The sequence below is a fragment of the Rosa chinensis genome, chromosome 5, assembly GCF_002994745.2.
Source record: "Rosa chinensis cultivar Old Blush chromosome 5, RchiOBHm-V2, whole genome shotgun sequence".
NCBI lineage: Eukaryota > Viridiplantae > Streptophyta > Magnoliopsida > Rosales > Rosaceae > Rosa > Rosa chinensis.
This window is the reverse complement of record NC_037092.1, coordinates 79,290,548-79,303,162: the sequence shown is the minus strand read 5'-3', so window position 1 is coordinate 79,303,162 and position 12,615 is coordinate 79,290,548. Positions and strand designations below refer to the sequence as shown.

At 35.8% G+C, this 12,615-nt stretch overlaps 2 protein-coding genes and 1 non-coding gene across 3 annotated transcripts; 1 reads left to right on the top strand and 2 right to left on the bottom strand.

Annotated features, from left to right (window-relative positions):
• Positions 1-1,296: 1,296 nt before the first annotated feature.
• On the bottom strand, positions 1,297-1,401 carry LOC112168557. The gene has a single exon (XR_002924318.1). It is a non-coding gene; the product is annotated as a small nucleolar RNA snoR100 (small nucleolar RNA).
• A 1,633-nt stretch (positions 1,402-3,034) lies between these two features.
• LOC112164166 lies at positions 3,035-10,015 on the top strand. Its single transcript, XM_024300397.2, has 20 exons — positions 3,035-3,266; positions 3,382-3,476; positions 3,600-3,702; positions 3,972-3,994; positions 4,287-4,474; positions 4,943-5,059; positions 5,193-5,235; positions 5,317-5,405; positions 5,581-5,685; positions 6,272-6,326; positions 6,630-6,726; positions 7,009-7,222; positions 7,322-7,481; positions 7,565-7,602; positions 7,896-7,965; positions 8,041-8,142; positions 8,245-8,270; positions 8,385-9,267; positions 9,358-9,407; positions 9,492-10,015. Exons 3-20 carry the CDS (start codon positions 3,661-3,663, stop codon positions 9,659-9,661), a joined length of 2,472 nt encoding a protein of 823 aa, XP_024156165.2. The 5' UTR covers positions 3,035-3,266; positions 3,382-3,476; positions 3,600-3,660; the 3' UTR covers positions 9,662-10,015.
• On the bottom strand, positions 10,001-11,670 carry LOC112202783 (two-component response regulator ARR17). Its single transcript, XM_024343788.2, has 5 exons — positions 11,568-11,670; positions 11,142-11,218; positions 10,966-11,043; positions 10,252-10,322; positions 10,001-10,163 (listed from the first exon to the last, which is right to left on the bottom strand). The coding sequence occupies exons 1-5, from the start codon at positions 11,668-11,670 to the stop codon at positions 10,034-10,036; spliced, it is 459 nt and encodes a 152-aa protein (XP_024199556.2). The 3' UTR covers positions 10,001-10,033.
• Positions 11,671-12,615: the final 945 nt, after the last annotated feature.

Genomic DNA, 12,615 nt, shown 5'->3' with positions numbered 1-12,615 from the left:
AATGATGACATGAATAGTGCTACACTTACTAACAACAAACCTACCTTGACAAACACATTTTGATCAACTCTAGCCATTCTTAAAGCCAAACGTGCAATTTGTGCTTAATTAACTGTGCTAATGCAAGGTTGTTTTGTTTGATGTTGGACAAAAGGTTTTTAGTGGTTTATTTTATAGTGCTTTCATGGGTTCAGTTAATCCGATTCCTCTTTATTGTTCGGTTTTGCTTGAATTGAATGATCTACTTTATTGTTCGGTTTTGCTTAAATTGAATTATCTACGTTCCTTATTGATTTATTAATTCTTGGGTTTAATTGCCGGTCAAACTATAACTTAACCAATTAGATTTAAAATTTCTGCTATGTTGGTTTTCCTATATATTGTTCTGGTTTTAACGCGGTCGTCTAGTAATCAAGTAATCATCTCAACAAATGCAATAGTCTTAGACGATCTTAGGATCCTGCAAAAGACAAATGGTTTTTGCAATTGTTTCATTCAAAACTCTTTTAGAAAAACAGAGACTGCCCGTAAAATATTGCAGGTTATTTAGCTCTAGAATATAAGTAGCTGATAGTCAAGTACTCCCGAGGATTCAAAGAAGGTGGGTTATGGATTCATCAACCTGATGATTCTTGTGCACCTGCTAATTTCAGTATTTCACAATGCTACACCAGCTAGGACCAAACGCTCCATGGCAAACACATTGTTCTCAAACCGGGCCACAATTGAACCCAATTGTGTAGTTTTAGTAATGCGTAGCTTTGTCTGATGTTGGAAAAATACTGTACCGATGGTTTTACTGCTTTTCTTGGGTTGAATTCTAACCCTTCTTATTGTTCAGTTTGGCTATCAATAACCGAATGTTTAAGGTTCCGTGGCTTCTGTCCAAATAAAATGCCCAAGTCCTCAAAAGCTTAACCCAGATTTTCTTGAAATTCCCTGACCACACTTCAATTTAGGAATTGTCTTTTACATGAAATGTCACATAGATGAGCTTAGCACCCTCATTCTGAATGAAACTTTGTTTTCTGAAAAACAGCTTGCAAAATCAAAGCTTTATAGGCCTGAAATTTCCCTACATTTTTGTTCTGCAATTTCATTTATCCACCAAAAATTTTACACCCAAAAGAGACCAAGAAAAACAGAGAGAACGACAGGAAGAATGTAACAGCTTTAGTTGTGTATACAAGTAAAGCTTAAAGGGAAACTCTTGCACACCAGCATGTATTGGTAAGAAACCAAGCACAAAAATCACAAAGACAAAATGAAAAAAAAAAAAAAAACAATCGAGAAAGAAGATGTGGGTCGTAACCAGGCCCTCAAATCAGCGAAGATCAGAGAGGGCAGACATGCGGACCCGTAAATTCAATTTCTGTGCACATCACCATGCTTCCTTCCTTTGAATCATCCAGAGCATCGGCTTATTGTGCACAGATCTTAAACCCTAAAACCATTGAACAGAAACAACACAGATCTAAAACCCTAAACCATTAAACACAATCATAGACGAAAAAAAAAAAAACAAAGAAAAAAAACAGAGGACTCAATTAGTCCAATGACTGAGAATATCAGACACAAGATCCCATGTAAGCAAGAAGGAAGATGATAAACACTGCTTGGCTGCGAGGAAGTGTTTCTTCTGCTCTAGTATTTATAGGCGCGGTTGGAGAGGTCTGATAGGGTTTAAGGGTTGGTAAAATTACAACGGAGGGTCCTCCTTTGTATAATTTAACAGAAATACCCTTGAGCTCGGGTTTTGACCCCGTTTTATCCGGCATGGTACTTTGGGTAGTTATCGAAGTTCGAAATGACGAAATCATTGTGAGTTGTGACTTTAGCCAGAGGCCCAGCACTCACTATTTACATGGCGGTTTTCTTTTACTTTTTTTTTTCTTGTCAAAATTCATGACAAACAAAAAAAGTCATGTTTTAGTCTTTAAAAAAAAAAAAATCATGTTTTAATATTCAATTAATTTGTCCTCAGTTATGTACAAACTTAACCACTTGATGGTGAATCACCCTTACACGTGGTCTGGCTGTTTTGGGACGCAATGTCTGAACGAGTGGAAACAGTTCATCTTAATGTTGGTGGCGGGGTTGTATCGTTATACATAGGTCTGGTTATAGGTTAATTTGGGTGGGGTTAAACTTTTTTAGCTCATGTAAGTCCCTCTCGTTGAAGGTCTGGAACTTTGTAACCTGTTTGGTTATTAATAGATTATTTATTCTCTCAAAAAAAACATAACCACTTGCTCACAAAACAATCCTAACCAATTTCTCCTTTCTTCACCTTTGAACAATAGTGCAGATCAACAACACCACCAATGGACAAGCAAACATAACCAGTGATCTGATCACTAAACCAGCAGACTGACTAGTCAACTAATGACCATATCAACTAACTAATAACCCAAGAAATAAACTAATCACCTCCCCAATAAATGCTTGATTGATTGAAACCTTGATTACACTCCTTGACAACAACAGTCGATTGACAACCTTAGCCACCACTTACTAATCGCCGACACCATTAGTCCATCACCGATTAATCGATTACTAAGATCATAAGTTCAAATGTCCTATTGTAAATCGCTCACTCTCAAAGTACTACTCCGCAGTTCCCTTTAGACGATCGCTCAACTGTCGTTCGAGATTTAGAATAAATAGTGAAAAATTATATTTGAATCTAACAACAGTTTTACACAAATGAGTACCACTTAATTGACCTGTTATGATTCTACTACTCTCTTCTTTTTTTCTTCTTTTTTTGAAATGATGATTCTACTGCTCTATGCGTTGTTATATTTTATTTTATTTTTTAAATAAAAAGTGAATCCCTTGATCTCCCAAGTCCTGGGCTCTCTACAATACCCAACATGTAATGCTCAAGCCCTGATAAATGGGTTTGGGCTCGGGTCAGGCACCATTTCTAGGCCTCAAAATCCCTTAGATATCCGTTATTTCACTAATAACGCGCCAAATTAAATTTCTGAAATGCGGCAAAACTATATGAACCGGAGCCAAAACCAAAATTCCAAAAGCCCTGCCTCTTCTTCTTCTTCATATCTCCATGTTCAATCTGAACCGCAAAACCACTCCACGCTACTTCGCTTTCGCCCTTCTTCTTATCTACGTGTCGTCATCGCCGCCGTCCTCATCATCATCATCACCGCCGCCGTCACTCTCTCTCCGGATCAGAAAACCAAGCCTCCGAGTGGTACCGAATCACTGAGTCGGTGCTCTTCAACCAGTTTCTAATTTCACAGGTAATTGATGTCCTGCTACACAACGAAAATTGATGCGCGAGTCTCTTTGATTTTTAGCTCTAGTTCAATTTTCAACTCCTCGCTCTGTGATTCTGTTCCTCTTTCTCGATTCTAGGTTTTTGAGGTTGGTAAGCTCTGGAAGCTGAAGTGATTAAACCCTAGCTCGATTTAGCAAGCGTTCTCTTTCAGATTTCATGCGGAAGTTGTTAGGTTTCTGTATTTTGTGTGCATTTTGGTCCTTGATTGGCTCCATTTCACGATTACTGTATTCATTTCGGTTTTTGAAACTGATCACTTTTGGTACTTTTTGCAAATGAACGAATGGTGCTTCAGAAATTGATCAGTGTTCAATTTTAATTCCTTGGGAGTGAACTTTAAGATTGTATCTTCAACAATGTTGCAATGGATGGGAGGTTCAAGGAGGAAAGTGAATACTGTAAGTGTCATTTCCACTTACAGTTATCATATGAACCGGTTGTGACTTCTGTAGCTTTCGAGGTTCAACTATAGCAGTTGTTTTACTTAAATCTTCCGTTACAAGTTTATAGCGCTGAAATTCTCGAAAGACTTCCAATTCTTTGTTTTAACCAGTATCTTGGTTGTAGCGTAGGCTTGATTTAGAAAGAATGATACTGATATTATGTTCTGACATGTTAACATTTGTTTTATACATAATACATCTTGATTGCACTTGGGAATCTTCAGTCGAGGAAGTCTACACTGAACAGGTACAGAAACCTTCTTTATTTTTATCCCAGTACTCATCTTTATTAGCAGAAGTTTTTTTTAATTATGCAGTGAAAAGCAAACTTACAGCACAGAGGTCTAATTAGTATATTGGTATAATACCAAATGGTTATGTTGCAAAATCTTGCTACTGAGAGACATACATATTTGGTGCATTTTAAGTAAATTTCCGTTCCTTGAAGAATAATGCTGTTGAACATTGGAATGATGGTTAAAGCTTATATGTCGTAGAGATTTAGTAGTACATGTACTGACCCTTCTTTTTGTGTAAAGGCAAAAACAATATTTTGAACAAAGAAGGCGACAACAACAGCATCAGCAGCAAACAAATGGGATAGAGAGCTATGCATATAATATACAAACAGCTGGGAAGCATGACAAAGAACATCAGTCATTGGATATTCTCAGTTTACTCAACTTGTCGAAAGTCTCCCAAGAACAGAAATCTGCTTGCCCCAATGGTAAGATTTTAACAAAATTCTGCAAGTCATTAAGAGCATTTTTCATTTATCTGCTGTTATGTGGAGAGTTATGACTTATGAGAGTTCAAATTATCAGATAATGTGAATCATAATTATTGTCATTCAAGTGGGGATCAGATATATTATCGGTGGATCTATGATGTACATTTTTATTGAAATGTAAAAGATTGTCAGGGACTCAGAACTCATAAGTCCTAAGTTTGAGGATAAGCAGTGTTATGGCACTCCAACTAAAATTGGTTGAACTTCAGTCTTAGCTATGATATTGTGACCAACAAGTCCTGACTTCCGCACAACTTTACTTCTTGAATAAACCAATAAGTTTTTGCATTTTGTCTGACACTGTCATTCTATCAATCTATCTTTTCTCTTTAATCTTTCCTCCAATTTATCTTTTTAACAATTGTTATTCTTTTCCTCCCTTTCCTACTTTTACAATCATATAAGGAAGGGAAGATATAGAAGTCAATGCTTCAAGAGTGAAGTATGATCTTTCAGAGGATCCACTAAGAATTGCTTCAAAGATGGTTGCTCCTCCCACTTCTGTTAAATTTAACAAAGCAAGTATGCTTTCTACTTCATCTTCTTAACTTTTTATGCCTCCCCTCACCTAGCTTCTATTATCTGACCCTATACTTCTGTATTAATTAAGTGGAACAAGCTGTTTTAACGAATTATTTGTTAAATGCTGAAACAGGAGTTGAATCAGGCTTCCATTCAGAGGTTGCATCTCCAAAAAAGTGAGTAATGTGTCTGTGCATGATTGCTTTGCTAGACTTCATCCTCTTCTGTGGAGAGCTGATGTATTTTTTTCATACCAGGGCTATCGCTACTGCTCCTGATAATCACAGAAAGTCTTTCAATGAAATGTATTCTAAACCACATAACTCAAGGACACCTGTTGAGCAGCGTAAGTAGAAATGTATTGAAAGTAGTCTTGGACTTTCTTATGTTTTGTCGTACCAAAAGAGTGAAGCTGTCATGGAACTTTGGTCATAGTGCGTTGAAAGTCACTTTCTTCCTTGTCATTATAGGTCGTTATATATATCCCTGAGTAAGTTAGTTGCAAACTTGTTCCCCTTCAGTTTCAGAGTCTTGTGTGCTTGATTTTTTCTGCAATGATGGATTGGAGGATGACTATGTAGAAGGAAGTCCAGTCCATGAAGCTCACGTTGCATTTTCAGTTGAAGGTATGATTCTCTCAGTTCAATTCAGCTGCGTTTTTTTATTTCTTACTCATATATACAACACAAACTACTTTTCACCATCGATTTGGTCAAATTTTGTGGTTTTCACTGAAAGCTTGATATAAATGGAAGGTTTAAGTCTATTTCCAATTCTCTGGAAGTAAGATGAACAATCAATAAGCTAAAAAATGGAGGAAGTCTTAAATTTGTCTAGGTATCAGTACTGCTTGTTTTGAGCACAAGTAGCAATGAAGATCTCAGGCTACACCCAGTGATGACGGGGTGGAAAACGGGTTGGGATTAATAGGTTTAATCCCATCAGTAGCAATGCAGCTATTTTTTCTTCTTATGTTAGCTTTACATGTGATGTATTTACATGCATCATTCTTAGTTCAGAGCTGTCATAGCTTGCTCTGCTTTATTTGTCAAAGAAAAGAATAGAAATGAAGATGTTTGTATGATTGTTTGTCAAGCTATTGACATGATGTAACTTCTACGTGTTCTTAGTTAGGCTTTGGCGTCCATGAGATCTACTAACTTTTCACTTTAACATTGATAAAATTCTTGACTGCTCATTCTTACCTATCAGGTTTGGGAAAAGTGGGAATGGAAACACCGGTCCATTCACCAAAACAACCTGGAAGGTAACTATTTCTAAACATTGTTTGTCAGCTCTTCTCATTTATTTTATTTTATTTTATTTTTTATTTTATCTCTTTAAAGAAATAAAATAACTTTTGAGAAGCTAAGGTTGTTGCAACCCAGATTACTACATTTCTAGTATTAAAGTATTTCTTGTTTACCATGAAATGGGTGAAATTTCAAGGTCAGGTTTGACTTAAATACTAAAACTGTGCTGCTACCTTGGTATTGAAGTAAGCACTCTAGGTTTGAATAGAAGATTCTAACTATATCTGTATGATGGCTTAAATTTGTTATGATTATAGGACCTTCTCCTATGATTGCTCCACACCATTGCACGGTGCAAGGAAAGTAAACTCATTCAAGAACTTGAAGCATCTGGATGATATTGAAATTGAAATGGTTAGAGTTATGATTAATTCTTAGGTGGCATATTTGACATGATATATGTGTATCTTCCTGTATATTGATCTTATCCTATACATGTTCCATTAAAAAGTTTTCTTGTTAAAAGGGCTAGTTGTTATCTTGTTAGAACTTTTTCTCATATAGAATGGTTCATGCTGCTTCAATATTTTTTTTGTATATTATGCATCAGAATGCTGCTTCAATTTGTTTAATCTTCTGCTGCTGTTTTCATTAAGATTGTGACATAGAGGCTTATTAATGTATTGCTAAATGCAGGACACAGTAATGCAAGATGTCACTATGCCCCTTAGTAGCAATGATTTAGAGTTCTCTGAGGATTTAATGGATTCATTCAGTAATCCAAAGAAGACATTCTCCACTTTCAGAAATTGCACACAATGTGATGGTCATGATAGTAAATTTGAAACCTATTATGGAGGCAGAAGAATATCTGACGATATTGAAAACAGCAACAAAGACAGATGGGATGGTAAAGTAATTGTCTCCACTCTTATTCTACTTCTGGTTATTTCCTTCTAAAAGGTGTCAAATATAGGCTGATATGACTTGTTTTATATATATATACCAGGTAGGTATAACTACCTTGAGGAACACTCTTTTAATGAATGGGAACATGATTTATCATTGAGGAGGCCAAGTGAAGTGAACCGTAGATCTGTTGATAATATGATGCATGGAGAGTATGGGATGTCAGATTTCCCTTTTGAAGAACCCTTTTCCCCAACGAGGTATTCATTAAATGTTTACCTCTCTTATTCTAGTTTAAATATATTATACTGTCTCTTCTTGCTAATTTATGGCATCTGTACAGGTTTTGTTCAAGCATAACAGACAAGTTCAACATCTTAGGTGCTCTCTGTCTTAAACTCTCACTTGAACTGTGCCTGAAGAATTATAAGCTGTAATATGTTTGCCAATAAGCATATAATTTTAGGGTTCTAGAAGGCATAGTTTTTAAATCTTACCTCAAGCGACTTTTAACTGGTCTATCTGCATTGCATGGTAGGATTAATTTGTGACCCTAATGATAATTTTAAAAATTTTGATATCGTACTTCTATACAGAATGGAATTTTTTGCTTTATCTATGGCTTTGCTTTGCTGGTTTTTATTTTGATGTTCCTCTCTTTTCTCTCTAATCAGAGTCACCTTCATACTCGAAGCACCAAGTATTAGAGAATGACCTTGATTTTATATTTTCCACCGGGGCAAGGTATGCCTACTGACTTAGCTTGCTTTCTATCATCAATCTACACACACTCAAGAGTTGTGTCTTGGTGATATACAGTGAGCATACTCGAAGGAAATTTGATTTTGGAGGTGTAGCCAGCCGACCTGATTGGTCTTGCTTTGCAACTGAATATGACAGGGATAATGCGAGCCTACTGAGGTATTGAGAGGCTATGACTTTGTTTTGTTTCAAATTGATTTTTTTTACCCCACCTCTATGGTTGACTCATATGTATCATTTTCCTTCTGTGTCTTTTGGCAGTGAAGAGTCATGCTCATCAAGTGCAGGTATATCTATTGCTTGAAAATATTAGATAATTTAGTATTAGTTTCTGGTATTGCCAACTTCATATCTTATTTCATTAAACCGAAACTTCTCTTGTTGCCATAATTTAATATCAGTAAGGGTCAATGCAACTGATGATTCGCTGCCAAAGTCAACCAGAAAACACAGTAAGAGAAGACATGGCAATTCATATGCCGACCCTGAACATAAATATCATGTGGACATAACTTCTATGGAAAGGACACAAGACAGAAGCAGGGATTTTTTTCAACAGAAGAATATTGCACATGGATCAGGGAGATGTACAAATATGTCAAAATCATCAAAGTTTAAACCCTCCCACCACTCAAACACTCCTTTCCACGAAAAGTCAACCCCAAACAGCAATTGGAGGTCTGAGGAAAGATACATGTCAGTTGATATAAATTCGGGTTCCAGTTCTTTCCATCAAAATTCCTGTCCATCAGCAGGCTCTAAGCCTTTGTCTCGAGATCCTTTCAGTGCATTCGATTGCCCAGAATTACATGCGGATGCCAGACCTTCAGAACACTGTGAACCTGTTGCAAGTTCACCTTCAGGCAGTTTTATCTCTCAGAAATTTTCATTTCATGACTCTCCTCCTGTAACCTCTAACATTGGGTGTGGACCAACAAAACCAAATCTTTATCCATGTTCACATGATCAGACCCCATCTCCTGATTTGTCAGCACAAGAAAGTTTTAGCAAGGCCGAGGAGGGAAAAGTGAAATTCCAGCCCAAAGAAAAATCTAGACTGGAGGAAGAAAATGCTATTCTGAACAACTTGCTCACAGAAAGTGTAGATGCAGCAAGTGCTTTACGATCAAAGAACAAGTACAGTGAATGCAAGAAAGCAAAGGATGCAGATTCAGGACAAAATGAGGGAAGTATAAAAGCAACCTATATGCCTGACCATACTGAGGAGGCATCATCGTTTTTGAAGAGTCCAGATAAAATTCAAAACACAGTGGATGAAAAAGAGTAAGTTGCACAAACATAAAATAGTTCGTTTAAGCTTTTTCTGCTTTCCACTATCTGTATTTCAGACTGAGAGGTTTGTATTGTGGCCAGAGAATCCCATCACTCTGAAATTCCTCTTCCATGTCGAAGTCGGAACAAAGGTATGTACATGTTAGGTTCTGTGGGAAATGATTGTTTAGTTTTCAAATTTCTGATCACTATGATTCATTCATTTGCTAATACAGAGATGGAAGATTCTGAGCCTCAGGAAAGAAAGAATGAAAGTAAACAGCAAAGTGAATTCGTTGACTCATCTTCTCAGGTTCTGATGCTTCAGAGCTATGTTCTTCAGTTTCTTTGTGTGCAGAAGGTATTGAAGGACGCAGCTGCACAGAATAGCATGAAGAAAATATAGCATCTTCGGCATGTCTAATGGATTATGGATGTAAGAATTCTCCTTGTTAATGTCATATGATGTGTAATCAATAGGTGAATTAGAAACTGCCGGCAGATCTAGAAATCTGCACTAATTTGGAACTCTTGGTGCTACTGAAAATGCTATCTAATATTCGTTACAAGAGTAACACAAAGGAGCACAAAGTAATCTTGAGTTCTTTCTACTGTATACAAATTAAATAAAGAAACTGGATCATCTGATGAAAATAGGAGTTCAAACAAAACAAAAAGGGGTTACAATGAATCAAGTAAGGTTTGAAGTATCAATATGACTGTTAGCTGTCTGCTATCTTTTTCCTTGTATAACCTTGGAATTCATATGAAATTAGAATCATCTTCCCACACAGAGCATCCCCTCATCAGTAGGGTTTCCATCCTTTGTTAGATGGCATCTCAATCTTTTAACATCCGACTGTCGGAGAGGCTTCAGTAAGAACTCTTCAGCACCTTCCTCAAGGCACCTATTCATGTCAAGAAAAGTAAGGGATCAATGAACTGCTAAATATCTTCGAACTTTCAAAGAAAGAAGACTAGTGCAAGTAAACTTACTTTTCAATTCGTGTCTGTATGTTCTCAGATGATACAACAACTACTGGTATCTCCTTCGCTGTTGGTGATTCCTGTTTAGATGGGGAATAGTTTAGGACTAGATGATCAATCACTAATTAAAAAGGCATATATATACTAGCATGTGCCCACACTCAGTGTGTGGATGTTTTTTTTTTTTTTTTTTGTGATAAGGAAGTTGACAGTTTCTTAACTAAAACAGTTTTCTATAACAATAACTACTATTTATTTTATTTTAAGGAATTTAATTTCTTTTTATTTTTTTAAATTGACATTATTGTCCCTGTTGGTTATTTCAGTTTCTAAAGTTTTTTAATATTAGAGGGTTATATTTGTCAAAATTTTCAGTTTTCTCTTAATAACTAACCTTGCTCCACACATGATGTGCAAGTAATTTTTTTTTTTTTTTAGAAAATAAAAAAGAAAAGATAATGGAAGAAAACGGTTATTGCAGAGAGAAGTTAGTGAGTTGTGGGATTTTTTTTTTATTAATAAAAATATAATTTGTAATTGTCGTAATAGCCTTTGTGATTTAATTAATTCTCAAAGTATTTTAATCTCTTAAGGTCATTTCTGTCAAAATTTTTGATTTTGGCTAACAAAACCTCCTCTTAATAATAGTATAGATATATATATATATATATATATATTATATAGACATACACACACATCCATCAATCATGAATTTTAGGGTACCTTTATTTTTTTTAGTAGCTCGTACCCTGTCATTCCTGGCATGCAGTAATCAGTGATTATCATGTTAACGTCGGAAACCTGCAAGCAGATCAGTACATAAATTGATTGAATCCCACAGTGGCTGATAAACAATTTCGACACAAAAAAATTGCAGAGTTGAAATAGCCGCCACTTACGGTGTTAGAGAAGTTCTGTTGCCCATCTGCCAAACCCAACAGCTCCAGTGCTCCATGTGCATCCTCCGCTGTAGTCACTGGCATACATAAGAGGAAGCCAAATATTCTGAAGTTAATCTTCTAATATGGCAAATATCAAAGTCATATATATAGACAGTCACCCACACATTAGAACTAGCAATTGATTTAGAAGAACCAACAATGAGGGTATATTTGAGATATATGAATGAGAGAGAGAGAGAGAGAGAGTTTAGAAGTGAATTTGGTTATTAAAAAAAAAAAAAACAGAGAATTACAATGGATATAACTTATAGTTAAAGCCGAGAATCAACAAGCTAGACACATTCGCAACTCAAACATGAACACAAGAAAACACACTCATGCAAAAAAGGGTATGTGGATGATCGATAAGATAGTAGGATATACCTTTGCATGAAGAATTGGTGAGTAACCTCTCGATGATTTTACGGTCCAAAACGCTATCATCAACAGCCAAAACATGAGGCTTTTCATCCCCATTTAACCCCATTCTTACTGCAGACATTCTTCGATCTCTCAACTTAACCACACAGGAATCAAGAACACAAGAAGGGAGTTGGATGAATTCTATTGCAGAGAGCAAAAATATTGCCGAGCATATATAGTCACACAAGAGATATAAAATTAGGCAAGGAATCAAAGTAATACCGATATTTCGTCTTATTTTTAGGTGTTTGTGATATGATATTATCTTTGCTTCATTATGAACATATATACATTATCGTCGGAAAGAGGGTGGTGATCTTCCATTGTGTTAATCCTTTCAGATATCGATCCTGGGAGATTTATTTCTATGAAAAAAAATAAAATAAAATCCTCTGAGATTTTTGATTATCCACAAGTCCAGCTCATCGTAGATTTAGTTCGTCTTATAATTAGTTACTAAATATAGTTGAATGCGCGCGTCAACATCTATCTTCACCAAAGCGAAACCGGGAATAATATTCACTGTAGATCCTGAAATATATGCATGCAATATTCGATAATGGGATATGTACGAGGATCACCATGAGGGCCATTACCTTATAGTCCTTATAATATTTAAACAAATTCGATTTTTGTTTTTATTATTAGTGTATAGATTTAGAAAGAATAATTGTTGTTTTGATTAATATACAAGCATGCATTAACTATTAAGATGGCTTCCAAGCCCTGCCTCGATCGAGCTCCTTATATTTGTTGTCTTACTATTACAAAGAATATGATTTGATTAAGTAGAGAATAATCCAGCCTAGCTTGAGGAACAAGTCAAAACTCGATATGATGTCTCATTATCATCTACGTACTAATAACTAGAGATAATCTTAAATTGATTCAGGGAATAGCTGCAAATCCAGTTTATTTGAAGCAAAGAAGATTCATTAAATACAATGTAAAAGATCTCTGTGTTCTAATTAAAAGCGGTGTATTCAACCTCACGTTGATGCAATCAATT